The sequence below is a fragment of the Haemorhous mexicanus genome, chromosome 16 (genome assembly GCF_027477595.1).
Source record: "Haemorhous mexicanus isolate bHaeMex1 chromosome 16, bHaeMex1.pri, whole genome shotgun sequence".
Classification (NCBI taxonomy): Eukaryota; Metazoa; Chordata; class Aves; order Passeriformes; family Fringillidae; genus Haemorhous; species Haemorhous mexicanus.
Genome location: NC_082356.1, coordinates 5579658 through 5599626, shown reverse-complemented (window position 1 = coordinate 5599626; position 19969 = coordinate 5579658). Strand labels below are relative to the sequence as shown.

The following is a 19969-nucleotide window of genomic DNA, read 5'->3' as shown; positions in this document are numbered from 1 at the left end:
CTGCTGCAGCCCTGGCACTGCCACCCCCAGGGCTGTGCCCGGCCCCGAGAGCACTCAGGCCCTACAGCAACACCAGGGCCACCAGGGCAGCGGGGCAGGGCCATGGGAGCAGCACTGGCAACACCAATGGCTGCTGCTGCTGGGCACAGCTGCTGTGCCAGCACTGATCTGCCCCAGCTCTGCACACAGACATTGCTGCTGCAGCTCCAGAGAAGGCAACACAAGGGCATCTCTGCAGAAAACTTTGCTGGGACATCCTTTAGTTCATTTGTAACCACTGAGATTGCAGCCCCTCATTGACACAGCCTGTGGCCACAGGGAACGTGGAGAGAAAGAAAATGAGAAATGGACCAAACAATTACACTTATTTGTGGACAATATTAATAAAAGTAATACAACAGAAAAAACCCCAGGACCTAACCAAAGTGAATATCAAATATCACTTTTATTACAAGTGGTTTGCAGAAATTCAACAGCACTTTAATGTCCTTGAAACCATCCAGTTTTTAGTCTCCACACTGCAGCCTTGAGCTCCTGGTTCCTCAGGCTGTAGATGAGGGGGTTCAGGGCTGGAGGCACCACTGAGTACAGAACTGACAGGGCCAGATCCAGGGATGGGGAGGACATGGAGGGTGGCTTCTGGTGAGCAAATGTGCCATTGCTGATGTACAGAGAGACCACGGCCAGGTGAGGGAGGTAGGTGGAAAAGGCTTTGTGCCGTCCCTGCTCAGAGGGGATCCTCAGCACAGCCCTGAAGATCTGCACATAGGAGAAAACAATGAACACAAAACAACCAAATGCTAAACAGGCACTAACTGCAATGAGTCCAAGTTCCCAGAGTTTATAGAAAGAGCAGGAGAGCTTGAGGATCTGGGGGATTTCACAGAAGAACTGGCCCAGGGCATTGCCATGGCACAGGGGCAGGGAAAATGTATTGGCCGTGTGCAGCAGAGCATTGAGAAAGGCACTGGCCCAGGCAGCTGCTGCCGTGTGGGCACAAGCTCTGCTGCCCAGGAGGGTCCCGTGGTGCAGGGGTTTGCAGATGGACACGTAGCGGTCGTAGCACATGATGGTCAGGAGGGAAAACTCTGCTGAGATGAAGAACATAAATAAAAAGAGCTGTGCAGCACATCCTGTGTAGGAGATGGTCCTGGTCTTCCAGAGGGAATTGTGCATGGCTTTGGGGACAGTGGTGCAGATGGAGCCCAGGTCAGTGAGGGCCAGGTTGAGCAGGAAGAAGAACATGGGCGTGTGCAGGTGGTGGCCGCAGGCTACGGTGCTGATGATGAGGCCGTTGCCCAGGAGGGCAGCCAGGGAGATGCCCAGCAAGAGGCAGAAGTGCAGGAGCTGCAGCTGCCACGTGTCTGCCAATGCCAGCAGGAGGAAGTGGCTGATGGAGCTGCTGTTGGACATTTATGGTGCCTTGACATGGGGATCTGTAAAAAAAGGAATCATGGAATAGTTGGGCTTGGAGAAGATTTTAAATATCCCAGCAAAGCTGGGGACAACTTTACCCCCACTGCCTGCCCAGGGCTCTGCTGCCTGGAGCTGTCCCTGCCAGCAGCTTCTTCCCTGTGCCCAGGGCTGGGCTCTGCCACTGCTGCCAGGGCCCAGCCCAGCCCTGGGGGCTCAGCTCGGCCCTGCAAACCCCTCCCAGCTCTGGCACTGCCCAGGGGCAGCTCTGGCTCTGCAGGCTCTGATGGCAAAGTCAGATCTATCATGAGGAGGCTGGAAAAGCAACACTGATGGTGCCTCTAAGGGGCCCTGTGCTGATTTCTGTCACTGCCTGGTTTACTCAGATCTGCGATATATTTTTTTTTTCCAACCTGAACTGAGAGATAAATATCTTTGGGCAATTTCCCATCCAGGCAACCCAGAGCAGTAGATAAAAAAAGCAGGATTTTCCCTTTTATGCAGCCCCTCCCTTGCTGTGCTCCCTGTATAATCTACATGGAAATGTTCTGCAGTTAAATGCCATGATGGGAGCAGTCCTGACAAATGCAGCATCCTCCCCACAGAAGGAGAAGCCTTACCAGCTGTATCTTCCCACCCAGATCTTGTCCCCCAGTGCTGGGAGCAGCTCCCGGGCCAGCTGAGAGCTGTCCCTGGCAGGCAGCAGAGTCCCTGCCCCAGCACAGCGCCCTGGGCTGCAGGACCCTGCTCTGCAGGACAGCCCTGGGCACCCCTGGCTGCTCTGCACAAGAGAGAATCAGAGAATGTACTCACAGAGTCTGCAGGCATTGGGATGTTCCAGCTTTAGGAGATGGCTCCAGGAGCTGCAGCTGCATTGTCCTGTGCCAGAGGTTCCTGTGCCAAGGGCTGGCAGTGATTGTGCCCCGGGCACTTCTCAGCACCTTCCCAGTCCTGACTGATTGAAGCTCTCTGTGCCTCTGTGCTGTGCCTGGGGTGGCTGCAGGCAGTGCCCCTGCCCTGCTGGGCTGGGAGAAAAGCTGCTCATCAAGAGAAATGTGCTTTTGAAGCTTTTCTTGGTTACCAGGAGCTGCCTCTGTGCCAGGAGCCCAGCCCAGCTCAGCAGCACAGACACAGCACAAGGACTTTAATGACCCTCTGGGGCTTTGTGCTCAGGCCCTGAACATCAGTCGCTGAGAGGGAGCTGAAGAAACCTCTCCAGAACTCCAAGTCCGAATCCAAGTCCAAAGTTTCTTGGACTTTTAAAGGGTCCCACTGAGGGACACGACTGAGAAAGTGTCCCCAGGCCCCAGCCAGAGCAGAGAACTGGAGGCAGTGATGACAGGTGGGGACAAAGAGAAGCCAAGTCTTGGTGCCCTGGGGCACAGCAGGGTCTGTGCCACCAAGGGCTGGGAGGAGACACCTTGTCCTGAGGCACTGGGGCCTCCTGGCACAGCCCCAGCCAGGCTGGGCGCTGTCAGCCCCTTGTCCTACCCTCAGCATCCCCCCCTAGCCCACATCCCAATGGCCTCAAGGATCTGCTGGAAGGAGTCCCTGGGGAGCCTTGCTCAGCAATGGCCCTGGGGGCTCCTGAATGCTCCCAGGGACTGCAGGGTTTTCAAAGGACTTTGGGTTTGGCTTTTGCCTTGGAGTCTCTGAGAGGTGTGAGCAATCATGGCCTCCAATTATCTGCTGTAATTAGTCCCTGGAGAGCTTTGTACTGACACTCAGTGGGGCTCATTAATGCTTTGAGACAAGGTGTTTAAGATACTTTGGAATTTCCTTCCCACACTGAGTCTCTGAGAGGTTTTTGTTCAGTCCTGGCCTCAAATTCTCTCCACCAAGGAGCCCATGAGGAGCCTGTGTTGGAGAGGGACCTTAGTGGGACCCATTCATGCCTCGAGACACTTTGGGTGTTTTTTCTGCCTTTGGCTCCTGGAAGGGTTTGTGCAATCTCCTCTCAGGCCCTGAGGTTCAAGGGCTCAGCTCCAAATACACCACAGGGCTCATAAGAATCAAAGAAGTCCTGACAAACCATGGCTCTGCCTTGATTCCCTCTGCTCTTGTGCAGTTCATCAGGAAAGTTTCTGTAGTGGTTTTGGTTCACCAATTTGAGGTTTCTTGGTCAGTGCATCAATTAGTGTGGTGGGTTCAGAGCTGGCTAATTACCAGTGCACTCACTGGAATATCCTTCCTCATTTCCTTTGTGAGATAGGAGTAGGAGAAAGGCCAAGTAGGCTCAAAACTTTAAAAGGATATAAAGAAAATGTTATTACAGTAGCTAAAAGAAAGAGCAATAAGAATCAGAACCAAACTTTCAGAACACTTCTCTCCCTACAACCTTTTCTTTCTTACTGACAATGTAAGGAGACAAAACCTAAAATTTTCAGTCAGTTTACCACCTCTACAATATTCTATTTATCAGTTCACTTAAGGAGAGAAATTCCTCCTGTTAATGTTGTGGAGACTTCTCCACAAGAAAACTGTTCTCTCATGGCTTTTAATTTCCACGAATAGCAGCCACCTGGAAAACTTTGTGAAGTCCCTCCCATTTTTCATAGCTTTTCCCACAGCTGTGTTTATGTGCCATGCCATCTTGTGGGGTATTAGTTTAAAGATGAGCTGTTTAAGACCAGAGGTTCTCTTCATCTATTTCTGAAATCATTTTAATCTCTGGGAACAGAGGTCTTCTTGTCTCCCTGAGGGCACCGGGTCTCATCACTCTGCTCTTTTCTCTGTACAAACTTCTCATGAAATCACAGATACTTCAACATTTGCTTCCTTTAGCATGGAGGCCTTTGCTGAACAAGTCATCTCCCCATACTTTTCATGCATCATAATGAAAAAGAGAATCTGATGGATCAATTACATCCTTCTCCGTAGCTTTACAAGAGGAATCCAGGCCCAAAATCAAGGCACCTCCTCATCTCTCCCATCTGGAACTCAACTTCCTCTTCACGGACCTCGGTGTGTTCACGTTGCCCCTCTCTGTGCCTGCACTTTGTCCTTTTCTCTCACTCGAGGGAGGATGGAAGCACTGACAGAGTTCATATCTCACCCGGGGCCTGCAGATGGTTCCGTGACCCCGGCTGGGCTCGGTCCTTCGGCCGGAGCTGTTTTACCATGGAGGTTTCTGCAGCGGCTGCGCTGGGGCTGTGTCAGGATGGGCCGCGCTGGGGCAGGGCCAGGATCTCAGCAGCCAGGCCAGAACACAGCAGCAGCACGGCCGGGGGCCGATGGCTTCTCCTCCTCCTGCCCGGGGGTTGTGGGCGAACCCCAACGGTGGCAGAACCTTGGCCGAGCCGGCCCGGCCCGGGGCTGCTCCTGGGGCCCGGCGGATCCTGGCTCGGCCCGGGCTGGCGGCGGGGCAGGGCTCAGCAGTGCCCAGATGTTGGAACTGCAGCCATGGCCCGGCCCGGCCTCGGCCCCGCGGCCTCCCCTGCCCTGCCCGGCAGCCGATGGGGCCTGGCGGGGTCCCTGGGAAGGGGCCCGGCCCCACGGCAGGAGCCGCCTGGGCTGCCCTGGCTGAGACGGGGCTGGGTCAGCCTTGTTACCTCTGTGCCAGCCAGAAGGGAAAGAGACCCTCCCAGGCTTTTTCATCTTTAACGTGTGTCTTCACAGGGCTGTGTACAGTTTCCTTAGTGGTTTAACAGATTGTCAGTTCTCAAAGTTAATTACTGATTGGTTTTTTTCATTGGAGGAAATAGCTTCTCTTAGAATATCACTTCAGTGAAGCAAAACCACCAAACAGCACAGAGCACAGAGTTCCATTGTCCATATATAGTGGTCACGTGCTCGATGGTATGAGTTAAAAAGAGTTACCCATTTTTTTTAAAAAAGGTTGTAGAAATACAAGTTTAACCTGTAGTGGCAGAGGAGAGTTCTTTGTTAGCTTCATGTTGTAATGACTTATTAAGGGTAGGTCGTTAACTCTCTATTGTTGAGAATTCCCCTTTTTGTATCAGTACCACCCTGCCTGGGCCAGGTGGATGGCCCTTCTCGGCCAGTGAAAGGAGGGGACATCAGAGGACATGCAAAATAACCTCAGACCCAGCATGCCATGGGAATGACCCCCACCACACTTACTGAAAAAAAACCCAAAAGTGACAAGCCAATACAGAATTAGGAGATCAAAGTGATGTCTAGACATGAGGACAAAGGTCCAGAGCCTGCAGAGGCACTGAGAACCTTTGTTGCCCCTAGCCCCAGACTGAAAGCACCTTGGCTAGAGCCAGTACCCTAGACAGAAAACCCAAGAAGCAGAATTAGGGGAATATCCCCACTGCTTTTGTGGGGACAGGACCCCCAGCTCTGCCCCCTAGTCGATGAAGCTGCATTTTCCTCCTCCTCCGAGCCACTTCTGGGTGCGACAAAGGTGTGACCGCAGACCCGTCCTAACTCCCAACCTGAGCTGATCGCTTTTAATAAAGGCTCTGAAAAGGAGAAAGATCTCTTGCCCTATTTATTTCAGTGCTGGTCTCTCCCTGCCAGACGCTGCGGATGAACTCATGACAAGCTGTAGGAGAGGGGCAAGAAGCCGGGGATGTTGCATGGACTGCTTCACACACGGTGCTCGGCTGAGCAGGGACAGCAGGCCCAGCCCAGGTGGGGATGGCTGCAGGTACCTGAGGTGTTCCGCGGAAGCAGCCACGGCTGGATTCCTGCTCTCGCGTGCGCTCCACGGCTGCATCTGGCAAAAAACGAGCGCAGTCAAAGCTGAGGGGCTGTGGGAGAGGCCGGAGAACACAGCCCAGCCCTGCACTTCCCAGGAAGGGAGAGCCCCGGGATGCTCCAGGGGGATGGAGCACGGCCACTGCAGGGTGTCTGCCCGGCCCCTCTTCCGTCCTGTCCGTGGGCATGTCCCCAGGGCATGGGATGGCATGGGATGGGACCAAGTTGGCTGCAGGCTCCAGCCCTGCGGCCCAGCTCTGCCACTCACCCTCCTGCGGTGGCTGGAACGGCACCACGTCTTCAGTCTCCTGCGCTGGGGCAGCTCTAGGGCCTTCTTCCTCCTCCTCCTCCTCCTCCAGCCAGGCCAGCTTGGGCACTCTCGGGGGTCTCCGCTCCATGTCACTGACTGGAGCTACTTGCAGGAGAGATGTCCTGGAAAAGCTCCGGGGCACCAAGTCCCACGCTCTGCCCTTGAGGGCAGCTGCAGAACAGAAGCCTCGGAAGGCCACGGGTCAGTGAGTCCTGTGCTCGGGCCTCGAGCTCAGCCTCAGGAACAAGGCCAAGGAAAAGCTCCGGGTCAGACAGGAATGAGTGCGCTGTCGGGGGCTCCTCACGGCACCGCTCTGTCCCGCTCTGAGCCGTTGCGTGTTCCGAGCACCCGGGCAAGCTTCTATTTCCCACGTGTCACAAAGGGCCCTTGGACACCGGCTTCTGTTCCGTGCCATGGTGACCGTGCTGCAGCGTGCCACCCAGGGCCCTTGCACACACTGCCACCTGTCCTGGGGCTGCCCCCAGCCTACCCAAAGTGGCCCAGGTTGGAAGCAATCCCTGGCCCCAGGGGTCTAAGACAGCCCGACAGGATCTTTAGGAAGGGCTCAGACCATCAGCAAACGCTGCCCTGCTCTGTGGGCTCAGTCCTATTCCCATAGCTTTCCCTGAGAGCATTTTAATTTCTAAATTATAATCTTTTGAAGGGAGGGGATTTACATTTCCATTTCAGAGAAGGCTTCTGCCTTCCTTAGCAGACACCTCTCTTTTCAAACATAGACAATTGTTTCTCATCTTGCTGGGGAGCCCCGTTTTACACCAGGGACCTGGAGAACCATTCCCAGCAATTGGGAAAATCTTAGGTGCTCCATCCACCCATAGATGAGGTCTCCAAATTTGCCCCGAAAGTGGCTCCAGCTTTTATAGGCCAAAAAGAGCAAGTCCAAGTGACTTGATGCTATTTTTAGCCCAGAAAGCCCTGCAGCTGATGGCACACTTCACAATCAGCAGGGACACAGCTAGGCCAAAGCCCAGACATCTACTGGGAGGCTTTCTCCTCAAACACCTTTCAAACAAACCTCCATTGAAGTCCGTGGGGAAAGTTTCTTCAAATGATACATTTCTGGCACATAACTACACAGGGTTATGTGAAAGATTCTAAAGCAGCTGCTTTGGAGTCAGAGAGCCAGCATTACGAGTCCTTGTCATCTCTTTGTAGCTAAATCACACTTTGGGGGATTTGAAGGAGTTAGGAAGGAGCTAGAGAGCAGACCTCTGAGTTTTTTAGATGATGCCATTTCTTTTCCTTATCTTCTGCATAGACAGGAAGGGTGAGTTTGGCTCCCATCTCCACCGCACAGCTCACAAGGCCGCAAGACTTCTAGTTAAAAGAGCTTTTAAGGTTTTGTTGGCCAATAAGACACTGCTAACAAGAATATCTATGTTTTTCTTTCAGAGGTGAGACATCAGAAATAATGAAAATGTGTTGCATTTTAAACCAAAGTGGAAAAGAAACGAAAGCACTCACAGAGGATTTGGCAAAGCCAAGAGATGCCAGTGTAGCTTATCTCATTGGCTGCTCAGTTATTGCAGCCCTTTGCTACTTTGCCATTTATCTTGTTTGGAGGTTGTGCTCAGATAATTCAATGATGGGTACAAGAGAAATCTGAAAAATCATAGCCGATCAATGATGCAAAATATTACAACTTAGGAAAATGTAAATAGATTGTGAAGTATTTACATCAGGGTGATGACAGTTACCACACAGAGACCAAAAGAAGCCCTTTAACAAAACTTCAATTATATCCTTGTTCCTCAAGCCCTACTATCCATTTGTTTGGCTGATGTAGTATAATGTAAAAATACTGTTCAATACTTTGTATTGTTTATACTTTCCAACATTTCTGATGTGTTTTCTAAAAGCTGTGAGTATTTTTTAGTTTGAAAAAAAATCTATTATTTTGGTAGTAACATTGCAGTTCTGTCTTTTCCTTTTGGTACTCAGCTGAAGAAATAAAGAAAAAAAAAAGAGCAGAAAAAGTTGCTGAGGTGGAAAGTAGATCACAAGGAGCAAAGTTACAGGAGATGAGTACATGACTACTGCCACTGCTTAAGAGCATCTCTCACAAAAAGCAGACTGGCTACACTGTCCCAAATCCATCATTTCAACTCTCCATGTTTTGTTTCTTGCTTTGAAAAGCTGAGCTGAGCCATTTTTACCTAATATGAATAACAACTAGTAATACACACTTACAGTTCTCTTGTATTACTGCAACAGCACTAGGTACCCTTAGAATTTTATAGGGCAATTGCAGTGCCATCCCTGAATTTAAACCGGTTCAAGATATTATTTGTAGCTTATTCTTGAAGGTAATTTGCAGCAAAAGTAAAAAAATTATTGCAGATGGTCAGTGACTGGACTGTTATGTGTATGGGATGCACAGGATGATTTAAGTGCTGCTTCATTCTGTGTGACTCCAGGCTTTGAAAAGAGGAATCCCACTTGGCATTTGGACTCCATTTGGTCTCAGGAATTATGGAGCCAGAGTAACTTGTTAGAAGCTTGTGAAAAAATGTCTCTGAAGTTTACAGCAGAGCTGAAGTGTACAGAAGGATGAGAATTCAATGAAGAATTCAATGAATACTTAGAAAAAGTTTGAAAAGCATATCCAGTTATCCTACTGTCTATGTCCAGTGACTGTCCACTGCTACAGTACAGTGCACAATGTCACCAGGAAAATTGTGAATGTCATCTTCAGACCAATCTATTCACACATTTTATTTTTGATCAGAGTTACTTTCTACAAATTACCAAGCTGTTTTGCCTTTTTGAGGCTCTTGTTTTTTTTCGTGTGAAGTATTCACATGTATAATACAGGTGGCTCCTGTGTCTTGGTTTGGAAAGACAGGTGTTTGCTAAGGAAGGCAGGAGCCTTTCTTGAAATGGAAAAATGTAAACCCCTTCCTCCAGAATTGTTATAAATTTGAAATTAAGGGGGGCTCTCAGGTAAAACTATGGGAGCAGGAATAACAGTTCTTTATCAGGGAAGTGTCAGCGATGGAGAGAGATGGGGAGACTGACTTGGGGATCAGAATCTGATTTTATTGTGGGATACAAGCACTTATATACTATTTTAGGGAGACTAGTAATGTGTGCTACAATGATTAGGTTACAATCACCTACACAAACTTATGCATAAAACAACATCCCTTGCTTGCAGAGTTTAATGGGATTTTCTTTTTCCAGCAAACCCATCTGATTTAATCTTCTTGCAATCTAGGTCTAATTTTCAAAGTTCTGTTTGCTTTTGCCAAGGCATCCTGGTATCAAATCTGTTATGTTAACCAGGTCCAAAGTCCATCATCTGTCTTCTGTCCTCCAACATTCCAACATCTTAACACCTGAATTATATTACTGACTGATGGGAATGGTTTAGATTGTAACCTCTGTCATCAATGTACAGCTCAGATTCTTAAGGAAGCGCCCTGAAGGAGATGATGCCTATTTGGAAAACGTGGGGGTTCCCAGGAGGGGGCACCGCTGATCCAGGGCATCGAGGCGCTGCCTGCAATCGTCCATAACCGCCCCTAAGGAGCCTCCAGGGCTTCACCCTCCATGAGCTGCAGCAGACGTGTTGGGAAAGGTGACAAGAGCCCGTGGAATGGTCCTTGTTGCAGGCAGATTAGCCACTTGCAGCTCTTCAAAACTCCCTCCCGTGAAAAGTGAAAAAACTTAAACCATTCCCAAATGTGAAAAACACGTTCACCCTCCTGTGAAAATGTAAAAAGTTTAATGAAGGACAATGGGAGACCAGGACCATGGAGCAAAGGTTATTACGGCCGGGTGCATCTTGGCACTCAGCCAGGAGCACCCTGTTCCCTTCGGGGATCCCCCTGAAATACCTTTTCCCTTACATCAGCCTGTTGCATATTCATTGACCCTCAATAGCAAACTTTTCCCCAAACTAGTTTACCTGTTCCAAGAACTGTTTAGCATGGCTCCTCCTTGGATCTGTCTTTTTAGAGCATGCAGATTCCTTGGTTCTGGTTTTAGTCCATTCTTATCACCTCCAGGTTTTGGGCCGTGGTCTACTCTGATTCTGAGAAATTTAGGTTTTGGGATTTTTAGTATATTGTGGATGGAAGCAAGATGGACAGCACAGGTTGTCATCCTGGGTTTCTTCTTCATGCTTCTTCTTCCTTCTTCATGGGTTTGGGTGGCTTTTTGTAATTGGGCAGAAATTCTGCATTGCAGGCTCTTTGGGATCTGTTATTGGGTTAAAAGGGAAAATAATCTAGGTGTCAGTTCTTAATTGAATAGTTTAGTCTTAAAAGACCTTGGAACAAGAGATTGTTAGCCATTTTGTGCCTTCTAATGAAAAGCTGCTGAACTCACATTAATGAGACTGTTTTACTGATAAGAAATAATAAACACTTGAGTCCAAAGATGAATTACTGTCTCAAGTCCCTTCAATCCAGAGCCAGTGAAACCGACGACTGGTACTCCCACATCTTGAGGTAGTGCCAAGGCAGAACTTGTTCATGCTCTTTTCTCCTGGTGATTTTCTAATCCCGTCCAGACTCTTACAGCAAAGCTGTGCTGGTGACAAAAGATTGACCTTGGAATCCTTGGGCACTTTCTGGGTGGGTGTTTGAATCTGCTTTTCCAGGGCCTTGGGCTGAGCAGGGTGAGGCCAAGGCCTGGGGCCCTCCAGCTGGCACCGGGCAGCCCCCGGGGCAGCGGCGAGGGGCGGCACTGAGGGGTGGCACAGGGTGCATTTCCCCCGAGCGGGCGGGCGGGCGGGCGGTGGGGAAAGGTGCCCTGGGCACAAGGGCAGGCACAAGGGCCCCGGCTCTCTGCAGGGCAGGCAGCCCATCGCCAATCGCTGCTCCCAGAGCTGCTGCCAGGGCCGTGTCTCCTCCCCGCCACTGACCCTGCACCTGCAGTGCTGCGTCCGGCTCTGCCGGGCTCCCCGGCATGGACGGCAAGGACGTGGACACGCTGCAGCAGGGCCCAGGAGGGACAGCGAGATGGTGCGAGGGCTGCAGCTCCTCTCCTGCAAGGAAAGGCTGACACAGCTTGGCTTCTTCAGCCTGGGAAAGAGACCGAGCCTTGATCGAACTGTGCCCTTCCAGTACCTGAGGGCAACCTACAAGAAAGCTGGACAGGGACTTCATATGAGGGCAGAAAGGAGAGGACAAGGGAGAATGGATCCAAATGGAGAGAGATTAGGTTTAGGTAAGGGATTCAGAAAAAAGACTTTCCTGGAACAGGCTGCCCAGAGAAGGTGTGCATGTCCCATCCCTGACAGTGTTCAAGGCCAGGCTGCATGGAGCTCTAGACAAGCTGGTCTGGTGCAGGGGGTCCGCAGCCACAGCAGGGGGGTTGCAGCCATGGGATTTTTCAGATCCCTTCCAAGTTAAGACATGACACAACTCCATCATTCTGGGATACTTCCCCTCCTCATCCTTTGGCAGGAAAAGAAACTTGGCCCCAAGTTCCACCCTGCAGACCATGTCTTTTGGCAGCCTGCATCTCTGTCAACAGAGGATGAAAAGAGATGACATTACTGACATGATTTCCCTTTTCTACTTGAAAATTAAATGCTCTGCTCTGGTCCACTTGCACAAAATTGTCAGAAGAGGCAGTTCTTCCCCATGAAATGCTTCGTCTCATGCAAAGAAGAAAGAAGCCACAAGCCAACACTCTTCTTCATTGCTACATTGTTTTCTTTGGTTACTTCTCTAATAGGAATGACTTTGGGGTGTGATGTGTTTGTTTCTCTCTTTCGTTCCTTGGGGCTCGCGGCGGCTCCTCCGTTGGGTTCGCGGTGGCAACGGAGGAACGGCCGCGAGCTCCGGCGGCTCCGCAGCAGCAGCAGCAGCAGCAGCAGCAGCAGCAGCAGCAGCAGCAGCAGCAGCAGCAGCAGCAGCAGCAGCAGCAGCAGCGCTTCTCTCGATCGGTTTTCCGCTCGACTTTCCACTTGCTCCCCATCCCGTCCCGTCCCGTGCCGTCCGTGTTCCGCCTCTCCCAGGCCGGCTCATGCCACGTCCCGCAAGGCGCCCCTCGGCGGGGCCGCCCCGTGCCCGCTCCTGCCCGGCCCGCCGTGGTTCCGCCTCCGCCGGGCTCTCTCCATACTGGCTGTGGCGCCGCTGGAAGAGCCGCTCGCTCTGGTGCTGGCGGAGCAGCACGGTCTTTTGGCTCCGCCTGGCGCGGGCTCTGGCCCAGCCGCGGCCGAGGCCCCGGCCCCGAAAGAAGCCCCTGCCGCGGTTCCGCCCGCTGCCGCCCCGCTGCCGCTCGGCTCCCGCCCCGTGGCCGACAGCGTCGCCGGCAGCTTCCCCGCTCCGAGCTCCTCCTCTCGCCAGCTCGGCCGCCCGCCCCGAGCCGCCGCAGCCCGGGGCGGCTGGGCAAGCAGCAGCGCGCCGGGCGGGCGGGTGCCCCGAGCAGAAGAGCGGGAGCGCGGTGCTGCCCGCACGGGCGGAGAAGCCTCCCCTAGAGCAGCTCTACAGGGAGGGCTCGCTGCTGGGCAGCGGCGGCTTCGGCAGCGTTTACTCCGGGACCCGGCTCGCCGACGGCGCCCCGGTAAGAGACAGGGCCGGTCGGAGGGGGGCTGCGGGCGGCGGGTGGCGGCCGAGGAGCTCAGCCCGCCGCTCGCCTTGGCTCGCAGGTGGCCATCAAGCGAGTGTCCCGGGACCGCATCTCGGAGTGGGCGCAGCTGGTGAGTGAGCGGGGCCAGCGGGAGGAGCCGGCGGGGCGTGCCGGGCGGGGCGAAGGCGAGGCCCGGCAGGGCGGCAGCCGGAACACTGCGAGGGGAGCGAGCGTGGGGTGAGCGGGGTAGCGAGCAGTGGCAGGGTCGGGCAGGGGGTGCCCGAGGCGTGGCGCAGCATCGGCCCCGCTGACGGCATCGCGGTGCCCCCGCAGCAGAACGGCGCCCTTGTGCCCCTGGAGCTGGCGCTGCTGTGGATGGTGTCGCGGCCTGGCTTCCGCGGCGTTGTGCGGCTCCTGGACTGGTTTGAGGTGCCCGAGGGCTTCGCGCTGGTCATGGAGCGTCCGGAGCGCTGTCAGGACCTCTGGTACTTCCTGCACGAGCGGCGCTTCCTGACGGAGCCCGTGGCGCGGGGGCTGTTCCGCCAGGTGCTGGAGGCCGTGCGGCACTGCAGCAGCCGCGGCGTCCTGCACCGCGACATCAAGGCCGAGAACGTCCTCGTGGACCTGGCCACGGGTGAGGCGAAGCTCATCGACTTCGGGTGCGGCACGATCCTCCAGGACACGTTCTACACCCAGATGTCAGGTGAGCCCAAAGCCAGGGCCCAGCCAGGCAGTGGAGGTTCCCCCCCTTGGCTGGCAGAGGGGGAAGAGGGAGGGAAGGAAGGAGGGGGAATCCTTCTTCAGCCAGCTGCAGCCAAGTTGCTTTTTGGCAGGGCAGGGGCTGACTGTTGTGGAACGGGAGCTGGCTGGGAGGGAGGGAAGGAGGGAGGGAGCAGGATATGCCTGATGAGCTGTGCCCGTGTCCCATAGGAACGCCGGAGTACAGCCCACCGGAGTGGATCCTCTTTGGCTGCTACCATGGCCAGCCAGCCACCATCTGGTCCCTGGGCATCCTGCTCTATGAGCTGGTCTGTGGGCACCTTCCTTTCCACACCAAGGAGGACATCATCCGGGGCCAGCTCTGCTTCCCCGCCCGGGTGTCTCAAGGTGGGGATGCGCCTTCAAGGCACGAGGGGAAGAACGGGGTTGGGAGCGGCAGCTGGCACAGAAGTGTCCTGCTCTTGCAGCTGGTGAGGAGGTGGATCTGCTGGGCTTAGCTGGAGGAGGTGGCACCTGTGCCTCTGTGCTGGTGTCCTCTGCAAGAGAGGATCGATGGGAAGCTTTTGGCTGCAGCTCTGAGCACTCCTGGTGTGGCCTGAGCACTGTGGAATGTGGGAGAGCATGGACAGGAGCTTTGTCCCGCTGAGCGGCGATTTCTGGTTTCTCTCCGCAGAGTGCCAGCACCTCATCAGGTGCTGTTTATGCATGGACCCCACCGACAGGCCATCCCTGGAGGACCTTTTTGAGCATTCTTGGCTGCAGGAGCCCTGCCTGGCCCAGGAGACAGCAGAGCTGCATGCCTGTGCACAGTAGGATCCAGGAGCCCAGCAAGTAGCAGCGGCACGTCTCATGGCACTGGAAGAAAACCCCAAAGTGTTTCCCTGTGGTGTGGAGGAGAGAGCGCAGCCAAGGAGATGCTTCCACTGGTCCCCAGCGAGCTGTGGAGGGAGCGGCTCCAAGCTCCCCTTCCTATTGCAGAAGTGGTGGCAGTGCAGTGAAGGTGCCACGGACTGGGACAGGGGAAACATCCCCCTGCAGCTCAGTGGCATCGTGATGTCGCTGCAAGTTGAGGCACAGCTGGCGTGTTCTTTTGGAGCACAACATGGAGCTGGGAACACCATCCTGGAGCTGGCCGCTGGCAGGGCAGAGCCGATGGGCTTTGGCTGCAGCCCCTGACTGGAGGACACGCTCTGTGCCCTGATGAAATCAAGATGAGTCCCCAGCCGGCGCAGGGGTGGGGGGATGCTGGTGCTTCCAGGCAGGGCAGGGCTCGGCCTGGCCCTGCACCGGAGGTTCCCCGCTCGGTGGCACTGGGGAATATTAATTTTTATGCTGGCCGCCAAGCTGCTTTTTGGCGGGAGAGGGGATGGATGTTGTGGAAGGGGAGCCGGCTGCTGGCCTTGCTGACAGCTTCTGCCAGCCAGCCTGGCAGGGGGTGAGGCGGGGGCAGCCAGCCTGACAAAAGCATCCATCCATGTGGATGGGGGACGGGTTCCGGAGCCGTGCCCCAGCTGGTCTGCTTTGCAGGCCCTTGAGGAAGGGGCGCATTTATGGGTGGGAAAGGTGGGGATTTTCCCCACCTGTGGGCAGGTTTAATTCTCTCATGGAGTGGTCAGACCCTCCTCAGGCCTGTGAAATGGTGACAGGCTTTGTGCTTTTTCTTGTTTCCAGGTCGTGTTTTGAATTGACTTCCATGCAATTGTTCTCTGTTTTTCCCAGGAGGATTACACCTGGTGCCCAGACCAGACGGGGAAGCGCCTGCAGTGTCCGTGGAGCATGTCCAGTGCCAACGCTACCCCAGGGGCCACGGTCTGCAGGGACAGCCCCTTTCAGAAGGACAAGGACCTGGTGCAGGATTGGCTCCTCTCCTGGCAGTAGCTCTCCAGAGGTGGGCACCCGGCTCCATAGCTCAGCTGGCAGAAGGGCTCTGGGCAGGCGGCAGCGGGCACACGGGCATCCCGCTCTTGCAGCTGCTGAGGAGTTGCTGTGCCGTGATTAAGCAGAGGAGGTGGAACGTGGCCTGCCATGCTGCCCTTCTTTAAAAACAGAGAATGGGTCGGGAGGTTTGGGCTCTGAGCACAGCCAGCAGCCTGGCCCGGGCACAGGCCATGGCAGGACAGGGGGACAGGAGCCTGCTGCCACTGACCGTGGCTCTCTGGTTTCTCTCTGCAGGCTGCCAGCACCTCATGCCATGGGAACGGCACCACTCAGCCTGCCAGGCTGGGGGGGCTGGAGGGCGGCCGGTGTTCATTTGCTGTCAAAGATAAATTATTTTGGGTTTTTTTTTTTTTTTTTTGTTATCATCGTCATCGGAGCATTTCTTTCATCCTTTTCCAAGCTTTTGGCCTGTTGTGATAAATAGATATGATTTGTGCTAACAAAATCTGGTGGTTTATACCAGCTGGACTCTATTGTGGTCTATACCATGTTTTATTTCCTGCATAGGTAAAATACCATGTATCAAATTTGATCAAAAAGAGAAATGAGGGAGTGTGAAAACATGGATTTGTGGGATGTAGAAGATACCAAAATTCAGTCTTTAATAAAAAGCATGAATTAATATTATCCAAAGAGAAGATGGGGGAAAATGTGATAAATGGATGTGGTTTGTGCTAACAAAATTGTAATTATATCAATATTTTGGGAAGAAAATTGGAAAGGTATATGTGATTCATAGTATGAAGCAGATGGGTTTCTTTGTAGATGATACATGTGGGAAACAGGATACAGGAGATTGGAATTGGCCTTGATGAACAAAAGTTAGGAAGACTCCCAAGTCAGAATTGGCATCAAGACAAAGTTAAGACAACTCCCAGGACAGGATCGGCCATGACATGAATAACATTGGGATAATTCCAGACAGGGGGTCTAAAAGAGTGTTCTTATCTATAAAATAAAAAGGCTTAACTGGAGCATAGTGCTTACTTACATAACACAGGACTTGAGGCACAGGCACAGCCTGCCAGGTTATTCAGAGGACAGTGAGGAAGACTGTTGGCCTTCCTCCAAGGAGAGCGCCAGAGAGCCAGAAGCCCCCTTAGCCACAGTGGGAGCATGTGCTGTGAGTGTGGTGATGTTGATTTCAAGAATCAGAAACAGGAGGAGATTTACAGGAAAATATTGATGAATATGTATTAGCACACAGTACAGAAGTTATGTTTGGATCCTTTTGCCTTTTGCACGTCAGGCAGGGTGGGAAGCCCTCCCCATACCCCGATCGAGCAGTTTTGGTTATGCTTTATCCAAACCACTGCCAAATTTCTTTTTGTAACTACTGGATTCTATTTGATTGTATTGTTTTATCTCAGTTAAAACTGCTGCTAAATTTTAAGTTTGTGGTTTAATAAATTAGACATATGGGACCCCATATATAACATCAAGAATATGACTTAATAGTTTACAAACCCAAAATCAATATTATTCAGCTAAATTAACAAGGATTTGAGACTTAATCACAAAGGATAAAGTTACAGAAATGATGATACTTGATTAAATGAATACGTTTTAACCTAATGAGTTATTAGCTCAGTCTCCTCTGGCTTTTGATCTCCTCCCCAGAAGGGGAGCAGTTCTTTGATCTCCTCTTCCCGAGGGGCACAGTCTTTAGGGTTTGGTCTCAGCTTGGCAGGGGGTGTTGTTTTTTGGATGATGATGACTGCCAAAAAGCCCCCTTAAATCCCCCCCAAAACCCCCAAATCCCCTAACACCACCACCAAACCTCCCCTTCAATCCCCTCAGGATGAATTTTTCATTCATTTCAGGTAATTTTGGGTGGATTTTGGGGATTTTGGTACCTTATGGATGCTGAAGTGGGCATAGGATTCAAATCCACTGAAAATGCCCCCCTAAAATCCCTCAAAATCTCCCCCAAACCCCCTCAGGATGGGTTTGGAGGTAATTTTGGGTTAATTTCAGGTAATTTTGGGTCGATTCTGGGTGGATTTGGTACCTCCTGAACACAAAATTTGACATAGGATTCAAACCCAGACAAAATCCCCCCAAATCTCAAAACTCCACAAATTTTCCCCCTAACTGCCTGGTTGTTGAGTCTACTTTTTGTGGATTTTGGGTTATTTTGGAGGAAATTTTGGGTGGTTTTAGTAACTTGTGGATGCCCAAGCGGGTGAAGAATTCAAACCCAGCCAAAATCTTCCCAAATCCCCTCAAAACTCCCCTCAAATTTCCCCCAGAGCCCCTCAGGATGGGTTCTGAGGTAATTTTGGGTGGATTTGGGGTAATTTTGGTTCCTTTTGTGAAGTGGCAAGGGCCCCGGGTGCAGGGCTTGGAGTGGGGCTGAGCAGCGGGGCAGGAATGGGGGGAAGGAGGGAGGTGTGAAAACCCCCCTGAGGATCCCCTGATGGGGACACCCCTAAAAAGTTCTGTGCCAGGACTGAGAAACAAAAGGGACCTTTGGTTTTTTCAGTCTTCAGGCTGTTGTTTATTTTTCTCTTACCAAAAGTTCAGCACGCTGTCTGCACACCAGACTTAGCGTACAAAGAGAAGGCACCAAAAGTCATAGGACACACAGGTTCAAGGTCCTTTAAAATCATTTTGCCCAATTAACTCTTAGAACACATTTTATTTCTACCTTTCTACCAGTAACTAATTCTTTGTCTGCCACTCAGCATCTGCATTGCAGCTCTTTCCAACCAATCACCCTGTGCTTCCAACACAGCAGAAAATGGAGCAGATGAAGAACAAGAAGGAGATCAGGCAATTCCCAAAATCCTCCCTTCTATCCACCCTCATACTAAACACCCAAAGCTCTCAGTTTTTCACCCTGTGATAAGCTACACTACTCTCTATTTCACACACTCGTAGATTCCAATTCATCCCAAAGTCTTGGAAGCTTTCTCCATGGACAAAAGTTAAAAGCAGTGATCTCTTGGGGATCAGGACTTCTCAGGACAGGCAGGGAGACATTCCCTGTGCCCTGGGTTCCAACAGCAGGGGGGAAGGGGAGGTTGGGGACAGGAAAAGAAGGACTTGGGCAAGAAAAAAGGGGAACCTTAAACAGCGTGGTAAGCGCCATTTCTAGAGGGAGGGCCCGGGACGGCGCGGCCGTCACCTTCCCGGGTAGGTGTGGATACACAATCCAGGTAAGATTTCCCATGGATCCGTCTGGGAAACATTAGGGAGCTGGAGATGAAGAATTCTGAACAACCTCGCAGGTGGTGTTTGTGACAATTGTTTTCCTCATGGATTGTTTACCCCAAGGGGTTTTCTTAACTAGCCAATCATGTGAAATGTAAAATAACCAATCAGGTCCACCGAAATCAGGACTGAGTATAAAAAAATGCGTCTCCTAATAAAGATGATTATTGGCTTTCTGAAGATGCATGGAGTGTGTCACTCATTTATCCGTGTCATTTCTGACTCAGCAGTGACAGGCAGGGAAGGGGGGACATGGAAAGATGGGGGGGAAAGGAGGACACAGAATGGAGAGAGGACGGCAGCGCTCCCGTGTCACCTCTGGATGGATTCTGTCCCTTGTTCTGCCCTCAGGAAAAGAGGGACAGGGTGGCACAGAGTGTTGGGAAGGATGAAAGTTTGACAAGAGACTTTAACAGATATGTGTGCTTGGCAGAAAGATTTTTGAATGCAGAATCTGAAGAAGGAATAGAAATGAAAGCAAATTTTGATATAGAAGAAAAGAAGTACTGGGCCAGTCTTACTGGGTAACTAAGGCAAAGGCTGTGCTACTTAGAAGAGGTTTTTATGGCTTAGAGCAAAGGATAAACCCACCTCAAACAAGATGTTTTTACCAAGCAAAAAGATTCCACAGGTAAACAAGTCAGCAAAGTTGCAAGTAGAAAAAAGGTCTCAGAATTTTCCACTGCAAGAAAACTGAAAAACAACTTCTAGCTTAAACTAACATACTAACTTTTAGTGACTGGAGAATAGTAATATGAATATGGTAATTACAGGAGTTATGATAGGCTATAGATAAAAGTAAAGGTAAAGATTGGTTCTCCTGTATTAGATGCTCAGCAAAGCAGAGTATATAATGCACTGTAACCAAAGCTAAAGGGTCTCCAGGCTTGTCTGCAGCTGGAGTTGACAGCTGGAGGCACAGGCTCTGTCACCAGACCCTGGACTGCTGTAACATCTTGGATACAATAAACTGCATTTTGAAGAGCTGCCTGGAGTCCCTCATCTCTCATTCAGGCTCTTACAGGAAAGGGACACGGGGTGACGGAGAGATGGCAGCAACCCCGTGCCATGCTGGCAGTTTTCACTCCTTGCTGCATGCTTGGGAACAAAAGGGTAAGGAAAGATATGGGCAATGTTAAGGATACATCTTCTAATATT

The 19969-nt window shown here is 51.9% G+C and overlaps 1 protein-coding gene and 1 pseudogene across 1 annotated transcript; one reads left to right on the top strand and one right to left on the bottom strand.

The window, feature by feature from the left end:
• The window catches only part of LOC132334711 (zinc finger protein 850-like), a 209251-nt pseudogene that overhangs the window by 70054 nt on the left and 119228 nt on the right, over positions 1 to 19969 (bottom strand).
• On the top strand, positions 11327 to 14483 carry LOC132334509 (serine/threonine-protein kinase pim-1-like). Its single transcript, XM_059860623.1, has 6 exons — positions 11327 to 11382; positions 12409 to 12931; positions 13017 to 13067; positions 13271 to 13640; positions 13868 to 14044; positions 14331 to 14483. The coding sequence occupies exons 1-6, from the start codon at positions 11327 to 11329 to the stop codon at positions 14468 to 14470; spliced, it is 1317 nt and encodes a 438-aa protein (XP_059716606.1). The 3' UTR covers positions 14471 to 14483.